General features: G+C 39.1%; 1 protein-coding gene across 16 annotated transcripts in view; it reads right to left on the bottom strand.

The window, feature by feature from the left end:
- Positions 1–15,711, bottom strand: part of DST (dystonin) — a 496,974-nt gene that overhangs the window by 264,468 nt on the left and 216,795 nt on the right. For all 16 annotated transcript variants that reach the window (XM_079934485.1, XM_079934486.1, XM_079934474.1 and 13 more), the window contains one exon: positions 8,795–8,856. In XM_079934485.1, coding sequence (XP_079790611.1) covers positions 8,795–8,856 — 62 coding nt within the window. The remainder of the gene's footprint in view (positions 1–8,794; positions 8,857–15,711) is intronic.

Below are 15,711 nucleotides of genomic sequence, written 5' to 3' on the forward strand. Positions count from 1 at the left end.
TCCAGACGCTTACCATCATGGTTGCCTCCTGTGGTCACTTTCCTTTTGACTGTCCCTTAAAACTCACTGTCATGACCTGAACAAAACACCCTGGATGTGGGCTGACCAGAGCATATTCAGCTCTGCTAAGACGGCCTGAGACTGCATGCAGGTGCATCACTGTTGTCAATCTGCAGTCAGCAGGACCCCCCAGCTCTGATTGCATGAATCGCTGCCCCACCAGACCTTCTGTGTCCTACAGGGAAATTTTTCAATCTTTGAGCAGAACTTTACATTGTCCACCATTAAGTTCTGTCTTTTTGATGAGACTAGAGGTCCAGCTTTCTTGATCTATTTATTACACTAAGTATCCTTCCAACCTATAGTCTGATCAGCAGGCATTCTCCAACTCCATCTGAGTACCTGCTACAAAACAAAGGAAAGAACTAAGACAGAGGCCCCTGTAGTCCCCTCCCTGTAGGTTCCCTCATTCAGCAAACACAGTCAGTCCCTTCATAGAATTCTCAATATAGTTACTTCCAGTTCCTTAATGCCTATGTGTGAAATTCACAGTTCTTCCTAAAATGCCAGTTACGTTGCTTGTGTCCTCAAAAACTTCCAATGACATCCTTGGCTAACCCATCACATCTGCTTCTTACCTGGCTTCACCATTTCTTTCTTTCTTTCTTTTTTTTTAATTTTTACTGAAACATAGTCGACTGACAATGTTGTGTTAGTTTCAGGTGTGGCTTCACCATTTCTATCCAACCTGGTCTCCTTCCAGCAAACCCTAGTGGTCCAGTACATCAGGCGCACGGCACATGGCCCCAGCCCATCCCCTCCTCTGCACCCAGCTTAAGCCAACGTCCCTACCCTGTCACAGTCCCTGACTACTCAGGGCCGCCCAAGTCTCCTGGCTCTGATCTCGTAAAACGCTTACTGTCTCCTACTCATTCTGGCACTTCATCCTATGCTGCCTGGCATAACTGGTAATGGTTTTACACAAATGTATTTAATGCCTCCAACAAAACAGGAAGCTGCATGAAAACAGTACTTTCTAAACTGTATTTCAGATACAGCCCTGCTTATACCAAAGTTCAACACAGCCCTGCTGAAAGTGAACTGAGTGTTATTCTGGACCTTTTTTTATTGATGAGGAATTTTATCACAAAGAAATTGTTATTCTTCATGATGAGAAGATATTCAGAGTTTCTCAATCCCAAGCTACTAGTCACCTACATACTAGCAGGTGACTTCACACTCCTCTATGTTATCTCTTACAATCTTGAAGTTGTCAAGATTACCAAGTCAACTATTTTTTCACATTTACAAAAACCTGATTTGCTTCTATATTCTACAGTTCGAGGCTTTAAACCAGACATTTCCTCCAAAAGCTTTCAACCCTTCCTCTAGTACGTACACTATCTCTTACACCACAACAGAAATAATTTAAACGTCACGTCATAAGCTCAGCTTCCCCCTTTAGCTTTGATCACTAAATTCATCCTTAAAAATTTAGTGCAGTAGAGAGAGAACAAGATCCAGAAACAGCCAGACTAGGGTGTCATCCTCCCTTCCTCCTCAGACAGGTGTACTCTCTCTTAGCCTTATTTTCCATATACATCCTGAGAATTATTAGCTACGTGACCTGGGGAAATTATGGAACCTCTCTGGGCATCAGTTTCATCATCTGTAACGTGGGGATTAAGAACAGTCAGGATCCAGATAAATAGATAAAGAAGATGTGGCACATATATACAAGGGAATACTACTCAACGATAAAAAAAATAATGAAATAATGCCATTTGCAGCTACATGGATGGACCTAGAGATGATCATACTAAGTGATGTAAATCAGACAAAGACAAATATCATACGATATCACTTTATGTGGAATCTAAAATATGACACAAATAAATTTATTTACAAAACAGAAACAGACTCACGGTTGCCAAGAGGGAGAGGAGTGGGGGAGGGATGGATTGGGAGTTTGGGATTAGCAGATGCAAAGTATTATATATAGGATGGATAAACAACAAGGTCCTACTGTAGAGCACAGGGAACTATATTCAATATCCTGTGATAAACCTTAATGGAAAAGAATATGAAAAGAATGTATGGTTGTGTGTGTGTGTGTATATATATAAAACTGAATCACTTTGCTGTACAGCAAAAATTAACATAACATTATAAATCAACTATACTTCAATTAAATAAATTTAAAAAAATAGGTCCTGTCCATATGAACTGTTGTGAGAAATACATTAAGACGTGAAAGTGACAGCCTGGCATGTGGTTTGCTCTCAAATAATATTAGCAGCTATTAGTAGTAATAGTATTAATATTGTAAATATAAATTAATTTTTAAATTTATTATTAATTAATAAACATAGCCTACAGTAGAGGTGCAATAGCTACTACTATTTTTTAAACATTATCAGAATATTTGTTGGTTATATCAAATGAAACTGATGGTTCATTACAATATTTATCATTTTATCTATGACAGGTGCTCTCATAGTGTGGCCCCAGCTAAGCAGCATCAGCTATTTGTTAGAAACCCAACTTCCTGGAACTTATTAGAATGGGAAATTTTCAGGCCCCACCCCAGATCCAGTGAATATGAAGCCTTGGGCTGGGGCCCAACCATCTATTTTAACAAGCCCTCCAAGTGGCTCTGATGCAGCTAAAGTTTAAGAATCACGTGTATAAGTCTAAGGTCTCGAAAAAATACTTTATTTGCCAATTTTAAGAACCACAACCTGCATTATACTTTCAGAAAAGGTATTTTTCATTAGCCCTTTAAAAGTCGATGCTTCAAAAATTTTCCTCTCTCATCTGTGCCCACAAATGGTAAAATTACTCAAGAAGTATGCAATGGTCGAGAACACAGAGCAAATAGAGATTTCTTCCTATTCCCTAAAAGTTATCACTGTGTTCTCAGCTTGGGGATTTACATTTCCTCCCAGCCACCAAATCACAAAACAAAGAACAGTGTGATTGATTCAGCAGGGCCATGAAGTCATTGCCTTTACAATGTGTGCAAAGGATGTCTATGCTGTAAGTAAATCAAGCTTTCCAAAGACAAGATGGAACAGAGATAAAAGTGTAATCATCAGTTGGGTATCTCACAGGTGGTAACCAAGCAGGTTACTAAGAGGGTGTGGTTCAATATGGAATCCAGGGTCTCTTCCTCTCCAAATGCATTTATGTATCAATAAAGTAAAACTCAGACCAAACATCCAATTACACAATGTTAATTAATACATTTACAGTACAGCTAACCAGTGCTGAAGAATATATTTCCACCATGAACGGTTATTTAGATGGATCCAACACAAGTAAAGCACATTATATGAATTCTCCAGACTTCAATCTTGCAAAAATTTTTCATCCCCTTAAATTTTTATTCCTCTTCAATGCAGCCTCTCATTCACAGCTCAAGTTCTAATTCTGGGCCCAGGCAAACAATGAGTTAAAAAGGAATCTTCTGATCTTTAAAGTGCTTCAGAAAATAAAGAGCTTCCTTTCTTCTTGTTTCCTCAGAGCAAGGCAAAAGCTACATCATTGGTACTTAGATCTGGGTGCCATCTGTTATATATACTCATCAGTTTCTAGACAGCAAGACAGAACTGCATGTGATCAGGAATAACAAAAATTAAATAGTGACCTAAGACCCTCTAGTTTATAAAGTGCCATAGGTAGAATGGGCATAAATAAATACTGTAAATAATAGAAGAAGGCCAACAATTTTATACTTTAGAACAACTCTCTGGGTAAAATTTAGCTAACTGAAGTCACAGGTATTTTCAATAACAACCAACTCATGTTTTAGTACTATAATTTAAATTATGCTAAAGAATAATACATAATTGTTTCTGACAACCATAGTTTACCTAGAGATCATAACTTGCAAGGTAAACAATCCAATATATTCAGCATGGGAAGAATCTTGTAGAGGCAGCAGATGTGATGTGTTAACTGGGCTTCATCCTTAAATATATTTTGCAGAATGATGAATCAAAAGGAAAACATTCTTGCCAGAACAATCAGTTTAAATAGGGACAGGCTTAGTCATACAACTGAAATACCAGAGCACTAAAATTTAGATACATCTGGAAAAAAGCCAAAGACGTCTGCTCACCAACAAACATGAGTTTTAATTAAGCAAACTGTTTAAACAAATGTAATTTTAGCTCTGATAAATATAAGTCTATATTAATTTTTTTCTGGAGAAAAAGCTATATTAAAAAATCCTAACCAAGTATTTTAAGGAAACAGTGTTTATACATACGGATATAATAGTAACTTAAGCAATCATCTAAAAGCTCCACGATGTTTACTTTTCTCAGTCACATAAACTTTTAAAAATTGACCTTGCTAGAAGCATCCCCTGGGCACTGGGTATACGCTAGTTTACTGCTGCATAAATCCTAACTTCCTAAATCACGGGGATTAACTAGCAAATACCTGAAAGTATAAAGTGGAGAAAAGTAAACAGTCTAACAGCCAAGGGGAACCCGCTGGCATCTGCAAAACGCCCCAGTGCACCAAGGAGCCCAGGGCTGACCTGGGCCCCCAGCCAAGTCCTGCTCTCGCTATGTGGCTTCTGATGCAGCTAAACCAGGAGGGGCTGTGGCGGGTGCCCCCTCCCTTAAATCAGGGAAGCAAACTGGACAATTCGAAAGCTATCCTCCAAGCGCAAGTCCAAGTGAAGGTACAACCGAGGACCAGGAGTGTGCTGAGTCTTCACAGACACCTTTTCTGCGAGGGGAGTATGTGGGAGAAGAGCAAAACAGGCCTTTGGGCCCCCAAGATCAACCCACAGACCACAAGGGAGGGGTGTGTAGAGAGGGTGCGGCTCAAGTGACCCAGCAGGACTCCAAGGCAAAACGGCCAAACTATCTCCCCCACAGATTCTGACCCCCAGACCCTAGCTTTTTCTAAAATAGATGTACTAAGAGGGAAAGTACTTGAGGTAAAGAAGAGATTTGGATAAGGCAGGTAGCAGGGCATGAGAGGCACCCCGCCCCTGCTTTACCATTTGGTTTGCAGCCATCCACATCAGCCCACTCTTCCACCAGCTCTCACTGACTGAGCACTGACAATCTGCCAAGCACCATACTTTATGCTTAGATGGACGATCTCATCAAATCCTCACACTAATCCACTATTTACAGATAAGGGCGGAAAAGGTTACGGTTACACCAATAATAAAGTGCAGAGCTGTCTACCTTCCATCTTTGCCTTACATCTCCCAGACTGACAACCTTGTAGGAGAGTCTTCTTTCAAAGACAAAATATACTATTTATCAAATGAAAAGGAAAATCCAGTGAAGAAGGTCTGTTGTGGAACTAAGCTCTCAATCACCTCACTGCCCAAAGGAGCAGAACTACTAACAACAGATCTCCTTGGAGCCACAACTTGGGTAAAATAATTACATAATATTAAACCACAATAAACACATAAAATAATCACTTAGAAAGGTCAAAATTTTTAAGAATTATTTCAAAAGATGGGGAGCACACTCTGGCCTGCGTCAGCAGTCCAGGCAGCTAATAAGCCCAGGGCAGAGTCTCCAGAACTTGGTCCCAGCATACAACTCCCGGGCTATGGGGGGCAGCACAGGGCACAAGGTAGGCATCCTTCCCCTCTTTTCCCCCTTTAACCTCCTCCACCCCTTCTTCTCTCTTTTCTCTTCTAATCCCCTTTCCCCCTCCCTTCCCCATTGTTTAAGGAGAAGGTCTACAGTTAAAATGACAAAACAGAGTGAGTACACACATAAAACTACTCGAATATTATCTAAATGATTTTATTCCCACTTTTTTTCTCTCTTTACCCATCAATTTTTCCTTCATTTTGCTGACTCGTTCTTCATGGTCACCCTTTCCCTTAACATTTATATAACATAATCTAATTTTATGAAAAACTCTTCAAATAACATACTTTCATTCGTTGCAAGGGAATAAGGTAAGGCAAGAAAGGTAAGAGATCTGCTTCTCTCCTGTCCCTGTTTCTCCCTGAATATGTTCAATATTTCAAGGGAAGAATATAAGAAGATCAACATAGAAGAAATATTTCTTTCTCATATAGAGATTTCTAATCTAAAATCCATTTACTTACTTTGCATTTCCTACTAATTGGGTTACAACCAAATGGCCCCCAACAGCGACAGTATCCAACATTCCTCTTATCATCATGTAGGTGAAACGTGGAAAAGATGACACGAAATCTGGCCTTTCTCTGGTCAACTCACAACACAAACCTGAAGAGCCTGGTGCCCCAAAACGTTTAGGGATATCTGATGAGTTTTCTTCACTTGAGGGTAATGCTCTAGCTTCCAGACATAAAAGAATAAATGTTAAAACAAACAAACAAACAAAAAAAACCTATGTTCTCACATATGTGAGTTTTGGGTCAGAAATTTCAGTGCACAATTTTTCAGTAAGAGTGAATTTTAAATTCTGCCCTACTTCAAGAAACAAATAAGCTAATTTGATTATAACCCTAATTAGTTAGACTGGCATCTATCTAACGGCTGTTGTACATAAAATACTTATTTTCCTATTTCTTACTGGGTTGCAGCAGAAGTAAGCCTAAAATCTTCTAGATGTGTCATTTTATCAAAAAAAGAGGTCACATACTCCAAGTAAATCAGGATTTGAACCCTTGCTGTCTGACTGTGCTGGCTTTGTGGGCCTAATCACTAAATTAAACCACCTTGGAGGGTTGTTGGAGGATTAAGTGATTTAAAACTTGCCATGGGCGTTACACATGGTGAGAACACTCTTGCCAGGCCCCATGATGAGCCCTAGGAGTGGATAATGCAGACTTGTCCTCAAAAAGCTCAACTAGTGTTTTGAATTTTGAGCAAAGGCAGCTTCCTTACACGCATTCATCCAATTTACACGCTGCTCGTAAGGTGAGTGGCCCAGCCCAACACGCCCAGTACCCAGTAGGTCCCCAAGGAACATCCGTCTTGTACCAGTGCTGCGTTCCCACAGGAGTCATCCTCATGGGTTTCTACCCTCCACTGCCAACACTGTGACTTACACTCCCAAAGACGCGGGGAAGCCCTCTGTGTCCCCAACATGCCACCCCCAGATGGCCACAGTCACAAAGACTGCCAGGCCAGGAACCACCAAAGGGGCATCTCTTCATCCAAAACCTCGCTCCCCCTGGACTCAGCTCAGAGATGGGGAAGTCCTGTCAGAGCCTTCAGCTCCAACGTTCCACAATGCAACCCTCGCATCAGCCCACCTCTGCCCTAGCCTGTAGCAGAGTCCTGCTTACACGGAGTGCGTGGGACACAAAAGATTGGGGGAAGGCAGGTAAACTGCTGGTGTGATACCTTCCTCAGAATTCATAAGACACTGCCTCACGAGAGCATCATAAAGCAGAGGGTCTCCACCTTTCATCTCCAGCCAACACATCGGAGGATTAGTAACAGAAATCCCAGTAGTAACAGAAATCCTTACGGAAGTGAGTCTCAGTTGGGGGGTGAATGACATGGCCCCCCAGAAGGATGTAACAGATTCGGGAAAAGGATTCTGTCCATGGGTGATGAGAGAGAGGGGACTAAAACTTCTCTCAGGTAATCTGATATGCTCCCTGAAATAAGAATCGCTTTTAGAGAAGGTTATTAAATGCTATTACAGTACTGGCACCATCCCCCTAGGGTACATGATGGTTTGAATAGGATCTGTAGGATAGCTTAGGGATATAACCACATTAACATAATGTTTCTATGTGAGAAAACTCTTTCCAGGTCCCAAACAACAGATTTAAAATATTACCTTCTCTCCGACTTCAGGACTGTCCATAAAAGGGGAAGAAAGTGACTAAGAGTTAATTGTGAAATCCCATGGGCTCTTTAGCTGAGATTTATGGAGTTATTTTGGGTCCCACCGATCCAATAATTCTACTGGAATTGGGACCCAATAACTCCATGAAATTGTATGCAAACGTTGTGCCCATGTGTATTTTTTGGAAGAGCTTACATCAGATTCTCAAAGTGACCCATGGCACACAAATAAATATTAATTTAAGAACCACAACTATTAACTGCTTCACAGAGAAACATACACATAAGCACCAATCTCTGGGTCATGCTAAATACAAGAGATAAACTGATTTGTCTAGACTTCTGTCTGTAATCCGTCCTTTTTATCTTGTTTTTAAAGATTTTTTTTTTGATGTGGACCACTTTTAAAGTCTTTTATTGAATTTGTTACAATATTGCTTCTGTTTTATGTTTTGGTTTTTTGGCCGCGAGGCATGTGGGATCTTAGCTCCCTGACCAGAAATCGAACCCGCCGCCCCCTGCAATGGAAGGCAAAGTCTCAACCACTGGATCACCAGGGTAGTCCCTTTTTTTTTTTTTCTTCTTTTTTTAAATAAACCATCCTTAGTCCCACCTAACTCTCTGCCATCTGCATAAATCTGATGCCAGAACTTGCTTGGAATCTTGAGAGGAAAAAACATTACTGAGAACTGCAGTTTTTCGATGCCCTAACACGTAAATATTTACATATTTCTTAACCTGCTGAGATTTTTTAGAGTCCAATAATAAGAGGTTTTACTCATGTCACAGAAGACACTGCAATCACTGGGCACTCATCTACCACCCCCATCATGACCCACAGGCCATATACCAAATAATAACAGATGCCTGAAATGCATGTGAAATGCTCTAGAACTGAAACTTCCCACTTGATACGGAAAAGCTGTGCTTCACAGCCATACAACCAAGTACTGCACAATAAATTAAAACCTGCAAAACAATTCCAAGATGCAAAAGAAATATACACTGACCTTCATGAGATGCTGATTTATCCATTTTGTGAATGTTTTCTTCTGAACTTTGTCCCGTTCATCTGGAAGGGGGAAAAAAGATATAAAAGAAGGTTGGTAAAAATCTATGACTAGGAGACTTTCATTATCACTATGCAAATAAAGAAGAGTAAGGTGTTCAAAAAGTACTGTTTGGTGCACTTGAATTTTCTTGGTAAGTTTTGGCACCTTGACACTACCTGTGAGAAAGATTGGCCTCTTCCCAGTGTGGCATTTGCCAGCACTGCCTTCCACACGCTCTGCTGCATCATCCCCACCGCCACCACCACCAGGAAGTCCTCTCACCTCCACCGCCACCACCAGCCTCCACTGAGCCCCTGCATGAACTTCCCAAAGCACCTGACCACAGATTACATCCCAGCTGGTCTTCACTGCCACAAGAGGGAAGGGAGGCAGTGTCACTCCCATCTCACATAAGAGGAAACCAGGATGTCAAGAGGTCAAAGGACTCGTCGACGATTATTCAGAAAAAGACTTAAAGCTGTGATAAAAGGCAGGACTGAATTCAGGTCCTCTGGCTGGAAGTGGACACTGGTTTAATCACGAACCATGCTGCTTTTTTCCTAGATTCCCTGTGTTGAACGATCTGGTAACAACAAAACGCCCCACTAGATCCTTGCCATAGAGAGTGATACTGTCCTGGTTACTAGACACGGTGCAGAGAAGGGTGAGGGGAGGTCTTATGATGTAGGAGGAAGAGCACTGGAACGTTCCGGTTCATCAAGTTATTATTTCAAAGAAATCCTAATCTCCAACATCTAGAGAGGATGCTGGAAGCCATACTCCCTCCCCGTCCTGCTCCCAGGCAGCAAACCCCACTCTCCTGTGTCCTCCTCCCTCCACTCTACATCTGGGGCCGGCTCTTCTTTCTCTCCGTGGTCCTCTTTCTTTTCCCACCCCTGGTCCGCATCTCCATCCTTTCCCTAGGGGCAGATAGGCCTCGCTCTCTTCATCTCTCTCTCTTCTCATTCTTCATCCCTGAGCCCCATAAACTACTTTAAATGGAACGAAAGTTTCTTTGAAAATGCTATGATCCAGCAATCCCACTCCTGGGCCTATGTCCGAAGAAAAGCGTAATTCGAAAAGACACATGCACCCCAATGTTCACAGCAGCACTATTTACAATAGTCAAGACATGGAAACAACCTAAATGTCCATCAACAGAAGAATGCATAAAGAAAACATGGTACATATATATACAATGCAGTACTACCCGGCCATAAAAAAGAATGAAATGATGCCATTTGCAGCAACATGGATGGACCTAAAGATTATCATACTAAGTGAAGTAAGTCAGACAGAGAAAGACAAATACCATATGATATCACTCTTATGTGGAATCTAATTTTTTTAATATACAAATGAACTTATTTACAAAACAGAAACAGACTTACAGATCTTGAAAACAAACTTATGGTTACCAAAGGGGAAACATGGGTGGGGGGGGTGATAAATCAGGAGCTTGGGATTAACACACACACATTACTATATATAAGACAGATAACCAGCAAGGACCTACTGCATAGCAAAGGGAACTCTACTCAATATTCTGTAATAACCTATGTGGGAAAAGAATCTGAGAAGAAATGAATATATGTATGTGTATAACTGAATCACTTTGCTGTACACCTGAAACTAACACAATATTTTAAATCAACTATACTCCAATAAAATTTTTAAAAAAGAAGAAAAAAAGAAAATGCTTGTCCTATTCATGAAAAGTATTTACGTGCTTTACACTAATTTAAACATAAACAAAAATACTTAAATATGTCAACTGGGAAAAATATCTGTAAACTGAGACACAGATTACTAATATTAATACAAAATAAAAATAAAAAAGAATAAGATGAACATAATGTATAACTGGGCAAAAGCAGACAATGAAAATGATTAAAACTTTATGAAATGAAATTAATTTTAAAAATGAAAAAAAGTAAATGCCCACAGGTACTCAACCTCACTAACAAATAATAATATAGAATAAAAATAAGCTTTTTCACCTATCAAGTTGTCAAGATTTTATGAAAAAAAAATTCATGTTGACGAGGGCACAGGGAACAGATATATTTATATATATCTGTGGATATGCATATGCATATATATATATATGGCTAGTGGAAATGTAATTTGTTTGAGATCTCCTAGACCTGTACTGTCAATACTGCAGCCCTTAGTCACAGATGTGGCTATTTAACTTCAAACCAAAATTAATCAAAATAAAATAAAATTAACAATTCAGTTCCTTGGTAACACCAGTCACAATTCAAGTGTGCACTAACTAACGCTGGACAGGGTACGGATACAGAACATTCCCACTGTCACAAAAATTTCTACTGGACAGTGCTGCTCTACGACAATTTGCCAATAAATATCAAAAGCCTTAAAAATATATTTAATTATATTTTATACCCTTTATAATAATAAAGGGTATTATTATATTTAATACCCTTTCCCAGTAAGTCCACTTCTAAAATTTATCTTAAAACTATCATCATGGTTGTGCACAAAATGTATCTATGAGAATATAAATCAGTGTTATTATTTCAAAATAAAAGTTTAGGAAAAAACATAAATGTTCAATGATTTTAAAAAATGGATAAATAAATTTTAGTAAAGCAATCCAAAGGCTTGTTCAGATTCGATTCTTTGCAAAGCTACCCAGTGATGGCATATTATTTAGAGCTCTCTTACCCTTTAATGCCAACAAGAAAAGGGCAGGGGAGGGACCCTGTAATTTCCCTTGTATTTCACAAGCATTTCTTCTCCAAAGTATCCGCTTGAAACCCTTCCCACTCCCCATCACCATCAGGGAGAACCCAAAAGGCACCTAAATAGGGCCTTGCATTTTGTACCGCCAATAACACATTCCTTTTCAGTGCCCAAACCTCTAGTCTCATTCTGGACTTCACTTTGGGTATTAAAAATTGGAAAAGCTGACCAAGAAGACAGAAGTTTGCTAAATCTGAATATAAATGCTCAGAATTTATGCTGAAATTATTAAACTTGCCCGATCCCCAACATAAAATCCCCAGGCACTTTGCATATAACTACTCCGCCAAGACCAATTTTATCAATAATTGTTAACCAACATTATCATCCACAAAATATTTATGAATTCCCCTGTTGGCCCCTCTGGGGCATGATCTCGACCTCAGTCATCTTTGTCTACCCACAGTAGATGCCATGATGCTTCTATGCACTCAACAAACAAATGCCCATGATGTGAATTAATTATGTTTCCCAAAGGACAATCCTACTCAGGAGAACAAGGTATAATTCCTTATATACTTAGACACAGTGGTACATATTACTGTATCTCTTAAAGTAATAATGATGTCGTAAATGTCTTTCAGACTTGCTATTCCTAAAGAGGTCAGAATGAACCTAAATAATTAGTATGTAAGGCAAGAACAAAGAAAGAGAAGCAATCTACTAGTCCCAGGTTCCCTCCCTCACTCATCCCAGCATCCATCAGATCCTTGGATGAGCCCAGTGCTGTGTAGTGCTGGGCCCCCTAGACTGGACAGATAGAGCACTAGCCCTTGTTCTCTAGAGCTGTCACCTAGAGAGGGCACCTGACAGGAAGGCAATGTGACAAGCACGCCAGCTGAGCAAAGGATGTGGCACTCACCATGCAAGCAGTACAAAGGAGAGAAAGGCCACCCCTGTCCAGCACAGGCAAGTGGGGCTGGAAGGAGGGCAAGGAGATTAATTAGCAAGACAGAAGCCAGCCCTGGTGCAGACTTCTCCATCAAAAAGAAACCCTCCACACCCTCTCCAGCATTTATTATTTGTAGACTTTTTGATGATGCCGTTCTGACTGGTGTGAGATGATACCTCACTGTAGTTTTGATTTGCATTTCCCTAATAATTAGGGAATTTAAACTGGTGTAACCACTATGCAGAACAGTATGGAGGTTCCTTAAAAAACTAAATATAGAGCTACCATATGATCGAGCAATCCCACTCCCGGACATATATCCAGAGAATACCATAACTGAAAAAGATACATGCACCCCTATGTTCATAGCACCACTGTTTACAGTAGCCAACAATGGAAGCAACCTAAATGTCTACTGACAGATGAATGGATAAAGAAGATGTGATACACATATAAAATGAATATTACTCAGCCATAAAAAAGAATGAAATAATGCCATTTGCAGTCAAACGGATGGACCTAGAGATTATCATATTAAGTACAGTAAGTCAGACAGAGAAGGACAAATATCATATACAGCTTATATGTGGAATCGAAAAACATGATACAAATGAACTTATTTACATAACAGACATAAACTCACAGACATAGAAAACAAACTTATGGTTACCAAAGGGGAAAGGTTGGGGGGTCGAGATAAACTAGGAATTTGGGAGTAACATATACACACTACTATATATAAAATAGATAAACAACAAGGACCTACTGTATCTCTACTCAATATTCTGTAATAACCTATGTGGGAAAGGATCTGAAAAAGAATAGATATAATATTGGGTTGGCCAAAAAGTTCGTTCAGGTTTTCCGTAGGATGTTATGGAAAAGCCCGAACAAACTTTTGGCCAACCCAATACATTTACAATGTAGTGTTGGTTTAAGGTGTACAGCGCAGTCATTCAGTTTCTTTCAGGTGTGCAGCACAGTGATTCAGTTTTACATATAAAAAACTGTGTTGTGATTACCCAACACTGTAAATCAACTATAATTTGATAAAAATAAATTAATTAAAAAAAAGAAACCCTGATCTCATAATTTCAGATTGAAAGAGGCTTAGTTAGAACTCAAGTGTCGTGATTCCCCCCAGAATTGCTTCCACTACCCCAAGATCCTACCACCTTTCCTTTCAAAAGGAAGTACTGAGCACATCCCAATCACAGACAGTGCTGGGGAGCCAGGCCCTCCTGACGGCTGTGGACTTTGGACGGAGAAGCGAGTGCAAACAAGGGAACCTCCTCAACAAAGTCTAGGGCTCCTATCACATTTTGGCAGTGCTTTTCTAACCTCCAGCAAAGAAAACAGAGTGAGGGAAAAAAAAAAGAGTACTTCCTAGGCAATATTCACATTAATACCATCCAATTAATAACCTAGGACCCTAATGTTAAATCGTCAAGTAAAAAACAAAATGTACTATTAAAAATTCTTGTTCAAGAATAGATAGCTTCCATATCAAGTTATGAAATATGAGATGAAAAGCATTCCTATAACTATCTACCAAAATTTTATTAATTTATTGAATCAGCGCATAATAATATGAACTCTTAACAAATTTACTCTGTCCCATTAAATTTAACATATGATGTGTATTATACAAACTCCTCTTGGTACATAATGGTTAATAAAATATATTTATTTTAAAAAAAGAATGTATATATATGTATAACTGAATCACTCTGCTGTACAGCAGAAATTAACACAGTGTAAATCAACTATACTTCAATTAAAAAATAAATTTACAAAAATAAAATATATCTTTTTGGGTTGTGAAAAGCCATATGCATTGATATGTTAATTGTATAATTTATGATGGAAAAATTAGAAGCAATCTAATTAATATTTGATGATTATTAAATTCTGATTTGTCCTTTAAAAATATATATATATGTACATATATATATATATTTACTTCTTTCTAAATTAATAAAAAACGGTCCTATATTTTAAGGAACATGAAGAACAGAACACACGTTCTTAAAAACTAATCTCTTAATGGTTAATTTTTTAGCCACGTGGTAGATCAAGAAAGCTGATTCAATCGAAGGATCAAATAATGAGAAACTCACTTAAATTATACAACCATAAAATGGCTTTTTTGATCACTGAGGTTTTGTTGTGGTTGTTGCTAGCAGCTTTTCAAAAGCACTGCTGAAAATGTAAGGTGGGAGCTAAACGTTTAGCAGGTTAATACTGAGGTCATACCTCGGGATTATGATCCACAGCTAAAGTACTGGCTAAGGTACAAAGACTAAAGTGAACTAAATAACACGTGATTCATAGATTCTGATACTGTTTTCTAACAGTAACAACCTAATCTTTTCTTTTAAACTTCAATAAACCTAGATGATTCCCCTTCAAGTACGCCAAGGGAGGTTCTTTAACACGTGAAGTTTCCCACGATGCTACAAGAATGAGGAAAGAGTTAACGTGGACATTAGGCGCTCAACTTTCTTCAGGAAAGCAACTTACAATCCAGGACTTTAAGCCTGGGGAGACTGTGATTTACCGCTTTCCATACACATTATTTCAAAAGGGAGTATTCCTGATGACACCATCTAATTTTCCAAGTCTCGTAATGGTTCTTTATTTCACTTCAATGAGGGTTGCCTAACACTGAGATTTATATTTAGGGCGACGCTGCTAAGACAACAAAAAGGAAAGATCACTCCTGAGTTTTTAACTAATCCTACTGGTTTTACAGACTATCCATCTATTTTTCTGAATGAAGCTTTATAACATCCCTCTCTTGGAAAATTATTTCATTTAGAGAGTACGTTTTAAGTGAAAATATACATGTACGATCAACTTGTAAAGTACAACATGGCTGAACATTCTATAAGGACACAGAATGCAAACAATAACAGAATTTGAAAAAAAACAAATAAAAAAGTACAAAAAGAGCACCAATTATTACAACTTACACTGACTGGTCTTTAATAAACTCCAATAAAAGCTAAACCCACTTCATATCACACACAAAATAACTATTATTATTTCAACGCATATCCTATGCCCAACAACAGGGGGAAGTTCTGTCCAGGGAGCCTCAGGAGTTGTCACGGGAGCCTGTCCAGATTTCCAGAAGGTGCCCCACAGTCTGCTAAAGCCCCGCTGTGCGAACCCACTCAGGTCCTGCAACTTCCCTCTCCAATCCAGCGGC

The sequence above is a fragment of the Stenella coeruleoalba genome, assembly GCF_951394435.1.
Source record: "Stenella coeruleoalba genome assembly, chromosome: 10".
NCBI classification, from domain to species: Eukaryota; Metazoa; Chordata; class Mammalia; order Artiodactyla; family Delphinidae; genus Stenella; species Stenella coeruleoalba.